Raw genomic sequence first — 14,209 nt, forward strand, 5'->3', positions numbered from 1 at the left:
AGTTACATTTTAAAATAATTTTTAGTTGTTAGCCTAGAGCTTAAAACATGCTTTTTTACTTATTAAAGCCAATGCAAATTATTACTTTTACTACTTGGCTGATACCAATTAAGCCTTAGGACTTTTAAACTCCATTTGCTTCCCTCTCATCATTAATGTTATTGTTACCATGAATTTCAGATATACAGTACATAAAATTGAAACTCCTCAGGGTGTACAATTATTATTTTGTACAGTTACTATTCATTTACATATGTTTCCCAGTGTTCTTCATTCTTTCTTCCAAGTCCATATTTCTATCTGGGATTATTTTCCTGATGAACTTCCTTTAATTTTTCAATGCAGGCCTACTGGTACCAAATTCTCTCTGTTTTTGTTTGTTTGAACACATATTTATCTTGCCTTAATCTTTTAAGATGATTTTGGCTGGTTTAGAATTCTAAGCTTGCAGTTTTCTTATTCTTGCACTTTAAACATGTTGTTACAACGGCTTCTAGTTTCTATCATTTCTGTTCAGAAGCTAACAGTCTCATTGTTGCAAATGTGAAGGCAACTGGCGAATTAAAGATGGGCTACATATTCTTTGTCACTACCATCAGGTAGAGGATATTTTCCCTGTCTGTAATTTTGAGCAGGCCCCAGGACTTGCTTTGAAAGGCAGCATGGATGAAGCAGTGCTGCTTCAGTTTTATGCACAAGCTCTGAGAGGCCTGGCCCGGATGCTTCTGCTTTCACCCTCTTGGAGCCCTCAGCCATCATGTGAAATGGCCCAGGACCCTGCTGGAGAGGGAACTGCAGCTGTGCCCCAGCTAATGCAGCCACCCCAGTTGAGGCACCAGACATTTGAGTAAAGCCATCTTTGGTGGCCAGCCCCAGGGGAGTCCCCACATGTCTGCAGTTGTGTAAATGACTCCAGGTGAGACCAGAAGAAATGCCCAGCTGAGTCCAGTTCAGACTGTAGAATCTTAAGCAAAGAATAGTTTTGTTTTAAGGTAGTAAATTTTGGGGTGATTTGTTAGGCAGAAAAAGATAACTGAAATAGTATTTCGTATTTAAATAGAGCATTGCCATGGTAGAAACTTAAGACATGTAGCACTAGTTTGGGGACTGGGTTATAGACATTTGGTGGAAAAGCAGCAAAGAGACTACTAATGGAAGCCGGAAAACCACTGAGGAAATAGGTATTTCAGGCTGGACAGAAGCCATGTAATCTACTGACAAAATAAGTGAGACTGTATCTTGGAAGATACAAAAAGTACCTAGTGAAGTTATATATCTGGCTAAGGTTTCCAGGAAGAATGCTGAAAGTGATAAGCAATTTTTCAAAAAACACCTGTAAAAGGTATTAAAAGAGAGAAGAACTAAACAAGGAACTGCTCAGTTTCAAGCAGAATTTAGAGGAACATACTTTCAACCTGGGACTTGCAGGGTTACAAAATAAAACTTTCTCGTTACCAGTTTCTCCAGCAAAAGGTTCTGAAGTTAAAAAAAAAAAAAAAAAAAAAAAAATTCCAGAGCGTTAACAGTAGGACTATGGTCTCAGGGTCAAGATAAAATAAAGGACATGCAATACAACCTTGTTACTACTACAGATGCTCCCTGACTTACAGTGGGGTTATGTCTTAATAAACCCATCGTAAGCTGAAAATATTAAGTTGAAATGCATTCAGTACACCTAACCTACCATACATCATAGCTTAACCTGTCATTGCTTAAATGTGCTCAGAACACTTACATTATGCTATAGTTGAACAAAATCATCTAACACAAAGCCTATTTTATAATGAAGTGATGAATATCTCATGATTTACTGAATAGTGTACTGAATATAAAAAATAGAATGATTGTATGGGTAGTTGAAGTATGGTTGCTACTGAATGCATATTGCTTTCATACCATCCTAAAGTAAAAGAATTCTAAGTTGAACCATCATAAGTTGACGACCACCTGTACTTCAGAAAGATTTATGCCAGTGCCTAGCGGATGCTCTTAGTTAGACAAAAGGCATCTAAGACTCTAAAGGGTATCATCCCTGATTCACATTCAAAGTATATAGAGGACTTCTTGAAGAAATTTGTGGGTGTGGCTTCTCTCTGGTGGGGTGAGTGATTTATAATTTGAAAGTCCACAAAGTTTTTTAAAGAAGTTGTGCCAGGCCGGGCGCGGTGGCTCAAGCCTGTAATCCCAGCACTTTGGGAGGCCCAGACGGGCGGATCACGAGGTCAGGAGATCAAGACCATCCTGGCTAACACGGTGAAACCCCGTCTCTACTAAAAAGTACAAAAAACTAGCCGGGCGAGGTGGCGGGCGCCTGTAGTCCCAGCTACTCAGGAGGCTGAGGCAGGAGAATGGCGGGAACCCGGGAGGCGGAACTTGTAGTGAGCTGAGATCTGGCCACTGCACCCCAGCCTGGGCGACAGAGCGAGACTCCGTCTCAAAAAAAAAAAAAAAAAAAAAAAAGAAGTTGTGCCAGTGTGGATAACTGTGCCAGTTGGGACAGAGCCTAGAAGCAGGCTGAGAAAGCTATTCAGCTACAAAAATAGGACATTTCTCATGGACAAGGAAAGACAGCTCAAAGAAAAAGTCAAGAACTGAGAAACAGAAAAGGGAAAAACTTCAGAGAACCAAAATAGACTAATCAAACGTTCCCTACCCCTGGAATTGGGGGAATTGGTGACATACAGCCAGACGGAGTTCACAACTGCCATGGGATTGCTATATGCCTTCAATTTCCTCTCTTGTAAATTTAGTCAATTGATGTGACATCATATCCTTGCCATAACGATGTAGGTTGTATGTGCAGGGGTGGATTACGACCAGTAACTTTTTGTTTAAATTCATAGGTTTACAGGTGAAGAGAAGCTGTATCTGAGGAGTCTCTTCCATACACAGGATCCTCTCTTACCTGGGGGGAATATGTTCCAAGACCCCCAGTGTATGCCTGAAACTGTGGATAGTACCGAACCTTATACACACTATTATTTTTTCCTATATACATACCTATGATAAAGTTTAATTTATAAATTAGATACAGTAAGAGATTAATAACAATAAAACAGTAATTAAAATAATATACTGTAATAGAAGTTGTGTGGATGTGGTCTGCATCTTCCTCTACCTCAAAATGTCTTATTTTACTGTACTCATCTATTTTTGAACCTCAGTTGACTGTGGGTAACTGAAAACCATGTAAAGCGAAACCACAGTTGAGGAGGAACTACTGTACACAAGTAGACTCTGAGCCTGATGCCATACTTGGATGGGACTGTGGGGTTCTTGGGGTGGGTGTCATTTTGCACGTAGCAGGAATTTAAACAATTTGAGCCAGTAGGAAGACTCGGGCAAATGAGAGATGCCCTAAAATTCTATTTGCCCTCCTCTTTACCCATGTCTTATCAAGAAGTGAAGTCCTATCTGTTTCCTTGAATCTCAGCTGGTTTTGTGATGACTGGCTCTGACCAACAAGAATGCAGTTGAAATGATGCTGTATCAGTTTCTAGGCTTTGGGAAGCTGGGCAGATTCTGTTTTTTACCCTTCTGAAGCCCTGACCCATCACGTGATTATTACTGTGCCAGAGAGACCATGTGGAGCTGGAGAGACCAGATGGACTTGGAGGGATCACATGGTACTTAAGAGACCATGTAGAGATGGAGCCTGGACAGCTCCCACTCTTCCAGGCTTCCCCAGAGGCACCAAACATGAGAGTCAAGAGCTCTTGGGTGTGCAGCCCCAGCAACGTAAGTGACTTCAGGTGAGATCAGCAGAAGTGCCAGGCTGAGCCCAGCCCAGATAGCAGAATTACAAAGAAATAAATGGCTGCTAAGTTCTGTAATTGTAAACAGCCATTTGTCTGTTTGTAATGGTAGGTAACTGATACAGAAATAGTATTTTTCCTCCTGCCTCTTAAGCTTTTAATTTTCCTAGGTGTGCTTTTCATTGTACCTATTCTGCTTGGGGGCTGCTGAGCTTCTAGAATCTGTAGGCTACCTTTCATCCATTTTGGAACATTTCTAGCCCATTTCTTCAAATATCACTTCTGCCCGATTCTGTTACTTCTCTATCTCCCAGACCCTAATTATATGTATGTTAGATCTTTGGAGTTTTTCCATCGTTTCTTATGGTCTTATCAATCCCCACACTCCCTTATTTTCTCTGTGGTTCTGTCTGCATATTTTTCTAGTTTACCAATTCTGGGCTGTGCTCTGTTCAATCTGTTATTAAACCCATTCAATGAGTTTTCATTACTCTATTTTTAAATTCTAGAATGCTTTCTGATTTTTAAAATAGTTTCTAGTTCTCTGGTGAAAAGGTACTTCTTTTCATCTACTTTCTTCATCTTTTCCCTTATTTTTGTGAATATATTAATTGTAGTTATCTTAAAGTCCTTGTCTACTGAGTACAATATCTCTATTATCTGTAAATCTGCTCCTGTTGTCTACACTTTGCCTTGTTATCAACCATACCTTCTTGCTTCTTTGCATATCTAGTATTTCTTTCTAAAAATTGTATTCTGGTCTTTCTGTATAAAAGAACCACAGCAGCTCCAGATATTAAAATATTTCATCAGGGCAGTTTTTCCCTTCATTCTATTAGGCAAAGAAGTTGTAAGACTCATCAACTCATTCCTGCCCGATAATGAGTTAGGTTGGGGCATGCAGTTTGGCAAGACTCAGTCTGTCTGGGTCATTCCTGTTCCTTAGTTGTGGCACACCAGGGATTCTGATTATTAACTAAGCTAGACCTAATTAGACCTAATGCTAGATTAGAAACTAATTTAGACGTAATCAGAATCCCCAGAGTGCCACAACTGAGGAACAGGAATGACCTCAGGTGTCTGAGTAGGTAGGTTAGGTGTCTGTCTCCTCAGCCCTAAAGACTTCTTCCTGTTAGAGGTCCCCAGCTCACTTCAGTCTCGCATCCAAGTAGTATCTAGATGAAAATCCTGAGGGGAAAAAGCCATATGATTATGGCTGGCTCTGTCATTTGGCATCTCCTTATTTCCTAAGCAGTGCGAGATGGAGATATTTCACTCCACCTTTCCTAAGTTTTGGGCCTAATCCCCCAGACTCCTGTGTGGCCTTAGCTCTAATCAAAATGCTCCTTGGAAAACAACTGGTCATGTGTTTGATTTCCAATCTGTTAATTCCACCTTGAACAACTGCTAAAAGCTTTACTACTTTGTCTTTTTTCTCAGTAATGGCTTTCTCCCTACGCTAAGGCCAGTTCTTAGCTCATACCCTGAATCAACAAGCGCTGGCGGCACAGGCAGGAAGACACAGCTGGCAATCACCACTCACTTTGGAAAGGTTCTTCTGTCACTAGTAATTTAGTTCTTTCATATCTTGTTGCTTGCCTAGTTCTATGATAGCTTTAAAAACATGATTTTAGAAGTTTATCTGGTTCATTCAAGTTATTGTAAGGCAGTGACCTGCCCTGACCTACTACATCCTAACTGGAATATTACTTTTACATGTGTATTAACTTTTAATGTTATTTGACTAAATTCTTATATTCTTTGTAGTTAGTTTTCCATGGATTCTTTTGGGTTTTCCAGACATATGATTTTAGCAGATACAGTAGGCAGTCTGAATGCCTTTGTCTATATTAATACATTCAAACTCATGTTGAGTAGTAGTAGATAGAGGGGACATTCTTGTCTGGTTCTTGACTTCAGTGGAAAAGCATTTAGAAGGCACCTAGTAAGGTCCTGGCTTTTCTGCTAAGAGTGTGTGTGTGTGTGTGTGTGTGTGTGTGTGTGTGTGTGTTATTGTGCTAAGAAAAGTATCAGTTCTTAGAGTTCTTAACCTAAGTTGGTATTGAATATATCCAATGTTTGCACAAGTCTGGATATGATTATATGATTTTCCCCCTCTATCAATATGAAGGATGATATTAATGGTTTCCAAATAGTAAATCAATTCTGTATTCCTAGAGCAGCCTTTTAGTCATGAAGTGTTTTTCAAAATATGCTGTTAGATTGTTTGCTACTATTTTATCACTTTTGAATTGATAACAAGTGAAATAGGTTAGTCGTTTTTTTTTTAATGCCAATTTTTTCAGATTCGGGGAACAATGATACGTTTTCTTTGTAAAATACATTTTCTTTTTTTGATACTCTGAAATATAGCAGCACTGGAAATTTTTGGTCTTTAAAGGTTTGTAAAAGTCCTCTGTGAAGTCATCTGGGCCTAGTGTGCTTTTTGGTTGGAGTTAACGATTTTTTTCCATTTCTTCTATGGCAGTCTTTCTGATTTAGATGCTGTTTCTACTGAGGTCATTTTTTCTGCATTGTAGGTTTCTAAAAAATATTATTTCACCTAGGTTTACAAACATATTTGAATAAATTATATGTTTTGGTCAAACTAGTGTGATTCTCTAAACGTCCTATTTTTATGGTCATGTCCCCTTATCTTTTGAATTTCACTTTGGCAATCTCATTTTCCTTTATTAGGTTAGCTAATGATGTATCTATTTTATTGATACATACCTCAAACTCAACTTTTGGATTCATTATTTTTTCTGATTTTCTATATAACTAATGCATCTTTTTTCTTTCTTAATTCTTTTGCTTTTAGTTTGGTTTATCTTTTCATCCCAGTTTTGGGTGTTTAATTCATATCTTATTTTTCATTTTTACTGCTACAGGTACTTAACGCTATGAAAATTTCTCTGAAAACTGTTTTAGTCTGTTCTACAGACTGTTATTTTGTTTTCATTTATCTTCAAGAAATTCTAAATTTTTTAGTTTCCCTTTGACTCAGGAGCTGTTTAAATGACATGTTTTAGAATTTCCAAGTAGGAGGGCTTTTATATTGTTATTTATTATTATTATTATTATTTTGCATTGTGGCCAGAAAATGCTACTTTTATTTTTTTCCTTGGAATTTGTTCACTGCTCTGATACAATTTTCACGAATGAATATTCTATGTTTAAATGAGACAGGGTCTCACTCTGTTACCCAGGCTGGAGTACAGTGGCATGATCATGGCTTACTGCAACCTCAACTTCCTGGGCTTAAGCGATCCTCCCATCTCAATCTGTCAAGTAGCTTAGACTACAGGTGTGTGCAAACATTTTAATTTTTTTGTAGAGACAGGGTCTCGCCATGTTGCCCAGGCTGGCCCAAACTCCTGGGCTCCAATGATCCTCCTGCTTTGTCCACCAAAGTGCTGGGATTACAGGCATGAGCCACTCTGCCTGGCCTAATATTTTAATTCATGGAGAAAAGTTTAGTCTGAATTATAATGTGTTCCATGACAATAGTTTCCTGCTGTGTGTTCTTTGGTAAGTTTTGCTGCTTTTTCCTATGGTATTCATTCATTCATTCATTCATTCATTCATTCTTCATTGAGACGGAGTCTCACTCTGTCACCCAGGCTGGAGTGTAGTGGCGTGATCTCGGCTCACTGCAACCTCCGCCTCCTGGGCTAGCACTGATTCTCCTGCCTCAGCCTCCCAAGTAGCTGGGATTACAGGCACGTGCCACCACACCTGGCTGATTTTTGTATTTTTAGTAGAGATGAGGTTTCACCATGTTGGCCAGGCTGGTCTTGAACTCCTGACCTCAAGTGATCTCCCTGCCTCGGCCTTCCAGTGCTGGGATTACAGGTGTGAGCCACTGGGCCCAGCCGGTTTTCTTTTATTTTTGTATCAGTGCTGTGTCTGCTCTGTTTTTATTACTCAGGATTTTCCTGGTTGGGCTACTTGTAGAAAGTTCCTTCAGGTAGTAGAATTTTGCTGATGTTTTCTGAAATTGCTAACCCTGCCTGACTTCTGCTACAGTTCATCTTGTATGGTTTTGTGGATCATAACCACTTTTGGCAATCCTTACATTTTTTTGAAGTCTGGGGATCATGTGCTTGCCCTAGTTTCATTATAATTGGGGTCTGCTGATGATTTTTCCATGTGCGATATCCGGAAGATGAAGGAATTTGCTATCTCACTATCTCACAATGTCACATTCATATTTTAAGTTGGGTTAATTCTTTAAATGACTACGCTAAATTAGCTATTTAATATTATACAGTAGTAGAGAGATTCTTAGTCATAAAGTAATAAAATTAAATTTAAAAACCCCTCCTCTTTACACAAATATCACACAGAAGAAGTGGTGTCTTAGAATCTCTCAATGATATTTTCTGTAGGCTCTATGAAAATGCAATTTGGTAAATATTTTGTTTCATGATTTCAAGAGAAAAGACATTTCAAAGTGTGTTTCCCATCCATCATCCAAAATACCAAATATTCTTCACCATCAGAAGAATATCTGACTTATTTCATATACCTAGATTCCATGGTTTCCAATACTAACACCTCTATACACACATACTGGGGTAAAGAAGAGAAAACTGACGAGGTAAGTTTCACCACAGAAGGTAGGCAAAGAGACAGAAAAGAATATTAAAAAAGTGACTGAAACATTCTGAGGGGAGTTATTTCACATTATCCTTTGAGCCACCAAGTGCTAAGTAACTAACAGAAGAGGTTAGAGACACTTAGGAGCAAATAACCTAGAAAAAAGTTAGAAGGAGGGCAATTGTTTCCAGCTTTTCTGTGGGGAGACTTACCTTTTCCAAAACTTTGGCAATTCGGGTGCCAATTTGTTCAAGCGACTGTTGTGGATATTGGTCTTTGCCAAGATTTTGTAATACCTGGAAGGAAGGAAGATGGCAGATTAGTAGAATGAAAACGACGCAGGATCTAGATGATACTGCTAATGCTGAGTTGGGCACCATACCACAGAGGCAAACTGTTTTTCTGTGGTCCTATTGGTAAGGTAATCTATGGAAGATACATTTAAGGCTGTTTTAGCATCCCCTCAGCTCTCCCACATTTAACAAAAATTACAGAATATAAAACACATTCATTATAGCGACATTAGACCACAGAGTAAATGAAATAAACTATGTGTAATCTTGTCATTCAGACATGTAAAGACATATAGAGAAGTATCAACCACTTTTAACACCTTTATATGTCTTTCAGATATTTTTCTATGTACGTTTTCTCACAAAATATTGAATTATACTATATACTGTTACCTATGTTTTCACATTATATACTGTGAAAATTTATTCACGTCAATAAGAATATTTCTATATATTTTCTAATGGTGCCACTGTATACTATCTTACTTCTATACCAAAATTTATTTAACCAATGCTCTACTGTTGGATACTTGTGACATGTTTTTCCAATTCTTCTAGGTAGATGCTTTGCTAGGTATATATTGGGTCTGCCTTCCTTACCTTCCTTCTTAAAAATGTCAACAGGAGAATTAACTGCCCCAAACATTTTTCTCAAGAGTCTGTATTTGATGGCAAGGCAGAACTACTCCCCTTGAGGGGTAAATCAGGATTAAAATTCCATGGTCATAAATAAAAAAAGACTAATAAGCTCAGTCCAAGGGCCTGAAAGAAATCAGGCTTGGCCCAAATCCACCTAGGTGATGCCTAACTGAAAAAAAGCCCCTATTTTTTTTTTAAAGGCCTGGTCACCTGTGCTTTCCACTATCAATGTGCATCCTAATTGTGAGGCTAAAAACCAGCCTGAACAAAGTTGAGCACTCACCTCTGTTAGCTGACTCTCCCCCGTGTAGTGCAGGCTGGCTCGGTTGGAAACCCCATGCAAGTGGTCCAGGGTATGCATACTCGTAGGGAGATTGCCATTGCAAAGAGGCTCCATTGCTGGCTGCTGTATAGGGGTGGCAAAGTCTATGTGTTCTGTGATGCTGAGAAATGGAGATGACCACATTAGGAAATTTTTGAGTGGGTGCGAAGAGAAGAGAGACAGCGTTAACAATCAGCTCATCATAGCTTCAATATGCTATCCCCTGATTTTAAACGAGGTAAGTTTTCTTCTAGGATTTCTTCTTCCAAGATATAAGTGGTGATAAATACCCACAACTGGTTATTATCTTTTAGTTTTCTTTTATGCACGGCAGCACATTCCTCCACACAGAAAAAGTTACCTAAAGCTTAGACAGTAAATTTTATAGAGATAAACAGCCATACATTGTATTTAGGTGTAAGACTAAGTACTTCCTTTCATTTTCCCACCATATACAAACTATTATAGACTGTCATATGCACTAATATGACAAATTGGCACTGCCATGTTTTACTTGCAGCTATTTAAAAAGTCTAACAAGTATTAGGCAAACATTCACTCATTATTTATTTACAGCCTATTACATGTCAGATACAAGGACTATAATAATGAGTAAAACATAGTCAGTCCCTGCTGTTATCATGTTCATTCTCCTGTGAGTGATTCATTTATTACATGTGATAAGTTATAAAAGATAAAATATGGTGCAATGACAGTACACTCCAGGAGGGTATACGTTGCCTCTGCACTGGTGGAGCAGGGAGGTAGCTAGTAAAGGATTCTGTGGAGATAAGATTAAGTTGAGGCCAGAAGGTTTAGTATGAATTAACCAGCTGAGAACCCACAGTGAGAACAATGCCACAGACAAAAGAGACACCATGTGTGACAGTCCTGGCAGGAGAGAGGGCAAAAGAGAGGATGAAAAAACAGGCAGGGAGCAGATCAAGAAAAGCAGATCAAGTCCACTTTAAATAGCAGTAAGAATTTCCTAGAGTGCTTTAAGAATGATTTGACTTATATTTGAAGAATTCTGAGTACTGTGGAGAGAATAGGTTGAACAGAGGCAAGAGTGAACAGAGCAAGAGGACCAACTAGGAGGTACTGGATGAACTGATGTAGGGATGGTTATGCTCTGGTTTGAGGAGGCACCAATGGAGATGGAGAAAAGTAGGTGGTTTTGAAAAATACTCAGGGAGTAAAAGTGCTAAGAATTGGTAACAGGCTGAATTTGAAGAGCAAGGGAGGAAAACTGTTAAGGATAACTCCCAGGTTTTTGGCCTAAGCATTGCTGGAGCTATTTACTAAAAATAGGAAAAGAAAAAACAAACGAAACAATTAATTTTTTAATATGGAGAGTGGGCAAGAAAATTATGACTTTAGTTTTCCTGAGCATGGGATGCCTGAGTGCAGTCTAGACAAGACAGGTCAGGGAGACAGACAAATGAGTTGAAGGCATTGTAGAAGGTCTGGTATGGAGATTCAAGTTTGGGAGCTGTTAGTACATCTGTGTTGATTGGAATTTTGGGAGTAGATCAGTCTGACTAGACGTGATTACAAAATAAGAAGGTTTAGTGGTAAATCCTGGGAAACTCCAACACTTAAAGGGTAGAAAAGGGGTCAGCAAAAGAGAGTGAGTGTCCAGTGAGGAGAAAGCAGTTATCAGAGGCACCTAGTATGTCTCGGTAGGTGTTTGCAAATCTGGATTTGCTCTGTCTCCCTTACAACTGCATGATATTCATGAGAAAATATGGGTTTTGTGCTTCTATAAAGAGGATCTAGTCTTCATTGCAAACTAAGCAGGTTATACATGGCTGCTAGATAGCTTACGAAGGACAGGTGAAGGCACCGGGAAGGGAGGCACACTCAAGGCTTTGCTACAATGGGTTGGGTCCACCTGGGGGCCATGGTCAGCATGGTCATCCTTTGAAAATTCAGCTCTAGAAAGGATAACTTTTCTACTCTCTGCTAAGAGGGCATCCTTAAAGTCAGCTGGGTTCAGTGGAACTCAAATGCCATAAAGGAGGGAAAGGCTTAACATACTTACTCAATGTTTTTTGAAGAAACTGCAAGCCAGGTACTCACGATGGCAGTCAGCTCTACCCAGCGGAGTTTGACGCATTCGTCTGGGCTGGGCCATCCCAGACGCTGGTAGTCACGTTTTTTTCCTAGAAGGAAAGTATGCCATGAATCCACGCGATTGCAAAGGAACAGAACCCAAAGGGCCTTGTGCCCTGATGATTACTTCACCCAGATTGGTGTATTTGGAGGTGCTAGTCATTCTTGTAGTCTTTAGCATTTCCCCCATCTATGGTCTAATTAAAATCTTGTCATTATGAAATGGGACTAAAGATCATCTCTGAGTAAAGACAGGTGGAGAAGAAAGAATAAATGAGTCCTTTGGTGGATTTAAGACTGAGCAACATGAAATAAGGGTTAAGGTATTCTTCAATGTTAACAGTCTTACCAAACTTAATTTTTGCCCCCTCTGTATTTTGATTTTATAAAGACAACTCCAACTTAGTAGAAACATATATCCCTAAAGCAGGGTTTCTCAACCTGGTATTATTGACATTTTGGGCTGGATAATTTTTTGAGGACCTGTCCTGTGCATTGGAGGGTGTTTAGCATCATCTTTGGCCTCTACCCACTGGATGTTGGTAGCACCGTTCCCCAGATAAAACAACAAAATGTCTCCAGATATTGCCAAATGTCCCCTGGGGGGGCAACATCACACCCAATAGAGAGAACCACTGCTATAAAGAAGAGCAGCAGGGAATAATGATGTTAATGAAAGATGATCATCTCCCCGCAGCCCCCGCCACAACACCACAGTCCAAGAACCAGCCTGGTTATCATCTATTTGAAGAGCACTTCCTGTGTATTCAGATCCCGTGCTAAGTGCTTTACATCATTAACCTCATAAGTTTTTTCCATTTTTCTTTTTTTAATTAGAGACAGCACCTTGCTTTCTTGCCCAGGCTGGAGTGCCATGGCATGATACTAGCTTTCTGTAGCCTTAACCTCCTGGGTTCAAGTGATCCTCCCACCCTGGCCTCCCAAAGTGCTGGGCTTATAGATGTGAGCCACTGCATCTGGCCTAAAGTAGGTTTTAACCCTCATTTCTCAGATGAGAAAACAGAGACTCAGGGAGACTAGATGACTTGCCCAGGTCACCTGGCTAGGAAATGGCAGAGCTGGGATCCTGATCCAAGTCTGTTTGACTCTAACGTGTATGTTCCCAATCAACAAGCTATTTAAAGCTACAAAAAATTTTAAAGCTCTGTTTATTAATATCCTTCGTAGGTACTACTTTTTGGGTCTGGGCGCTTTACTTACATCAAATCCCCAAGAAAAGAGCAGAACTGTCTTGTCTGGGAGGGGTTTTCTGAAGGAGTTATAATGGAATAGGCAGGAAGGAGAACTTTAGTTCTGTATAGCACTTTTTATATTATAGGAATTTACCAACAGTAGAAAACTGTTTGAGGTACAGGCAGGGGTTTAGATTGAGATTTTAACAAAACAGAAAGGAACAGTTTTGAAAGAGTTTCAAATTAACTCTCTTTAAATTAATAACTTAAATAAGCCATAATTTTCACAAAAAAATCTTATTTTTCTTTTACATTTAATAATTTCATTTGAAAAATATTTATTGAGCACCTGTTATAAGGGGCTGAGAACCATAAAAGACACTAGGGGTACAGACAGGAATCATAAGACGGCCTGCTCTTGAGCTCACAGTCTAGTAAGGAAGGTAAACATAAACAAATCATTACAATACAATAGGAAAAGAGCTAGAGCAAAGATATAGAACAATTGCACAGAGGAAAGAGTAACTAATTCTGCCTGAAGGTAACAAGGAAGAGATGGCACTTGATTTTGAAGTTTAAGGATGAGGGATATTTTAGCACGGCAGAGGGCAGAGGGGGCATAGGGCATTCCAGGCATAGGGAACAGCATGTGCAAAGGCACTGAGGTAAAAACATGAGCATGGTTGGTTCAGAGAATGGTGTTGAAGGGTACACAGAGGCGGGTTGTAAAGGGTCTTGTACAACACACTAGGAAGTTTGAATTTTATCCTGTAGGCAATGGGAAGGCTTCAAGCCCACATCTCTCCATCTGGTTCACAAGGATATCATAAGAGGCTCTGTTAAATGCCTTGCTGAAATCCAGTTACATTATGTCTATGGCACTTTCCTGGTCTTCCAGTCTAGTAGCCCTAACCAAAAAAGGAAATGAAATTAGTTAAGCATTATTATTAGTTCTTAGAAAATCTACAATGGCTCTTAATGATCTCCATTTTTCCCCCATGGGCTCACAAACTATTTAATACTTTGCTTTATAACTTGGTCAGGATTTATCATGAAGCTGATTAGTTAGCAGTGAATAGAATCCATACTTAACTGAAAATTGGGATTTTGAATCTCTCTAGTATTTCTGTCCTCTATGCTTTAGAGCTTTTCACTTTAATGCCAATAAGTGGTTCCATGATCCCATTTGCAAGTACATTCAATGCCCTACTTGGGCCCACCAATTTGAATACATTTAAAACTGCTTAAGTGCTCTCATATCATCTCAACCATATTCAGCTTTAGTTTTCA

The 14,209-nt window shown here is 39.2% G+C and overlaps 1 protein-coding gene across 7 annotated transcripts in view; it reads right to left on the reverse strand.

Annotated features, from left to right (window-relative positions):
• TTC17 (tetratricopeptide repeat domain 17) overlaps window positions 1-14,209 on the reverse strand; it is a 139,182-nt gene that overhangs the window by 32,169 nt on the left and 92,804 nt on the right. For 4 of the 7 annotated variants that reach the window (XM_065528283.2, XM_065528282.2, XM_005578147.5 and 1 more), the window contains 3 exons: window positions 11,656-11,776; window positions 9,573-9,732; window positions 8,570-8,653 (listed from right to left, as the gene is read on the reverse strand). In XM_065528283.2, coding sequence (XP_065384355.1) covers window positions 8,570-8,653; window positions 9,573-9,732; window positions 11,656-11,776 — 365 coding nt within the window. Of the gene's footprint in view, window positions 1-8,569; window positions 8,654-9,572; window positions 9,733-11,655; window positions 11,777-13,033; window positions 13,828-14,209 lie in introns of those variants that run through there. The other 3 variants (XM_074013913.1, XM_074013914.1, XM_005578149.5) reach the window with 1 other exon arrangement.

Source organism: Macaca fascicularis, chromosome 14 (genome assembly GCF_037993035.2).
Source record: "Macaca fascicularis isolate 582-1 chromosome 14, T2T-MFA8v1.1".
NCBI lineage: Eukaryota > Metazoa > Chordata > Mammalia > Primates > Cercopithecidae > Macaca > Macaca fascicularis.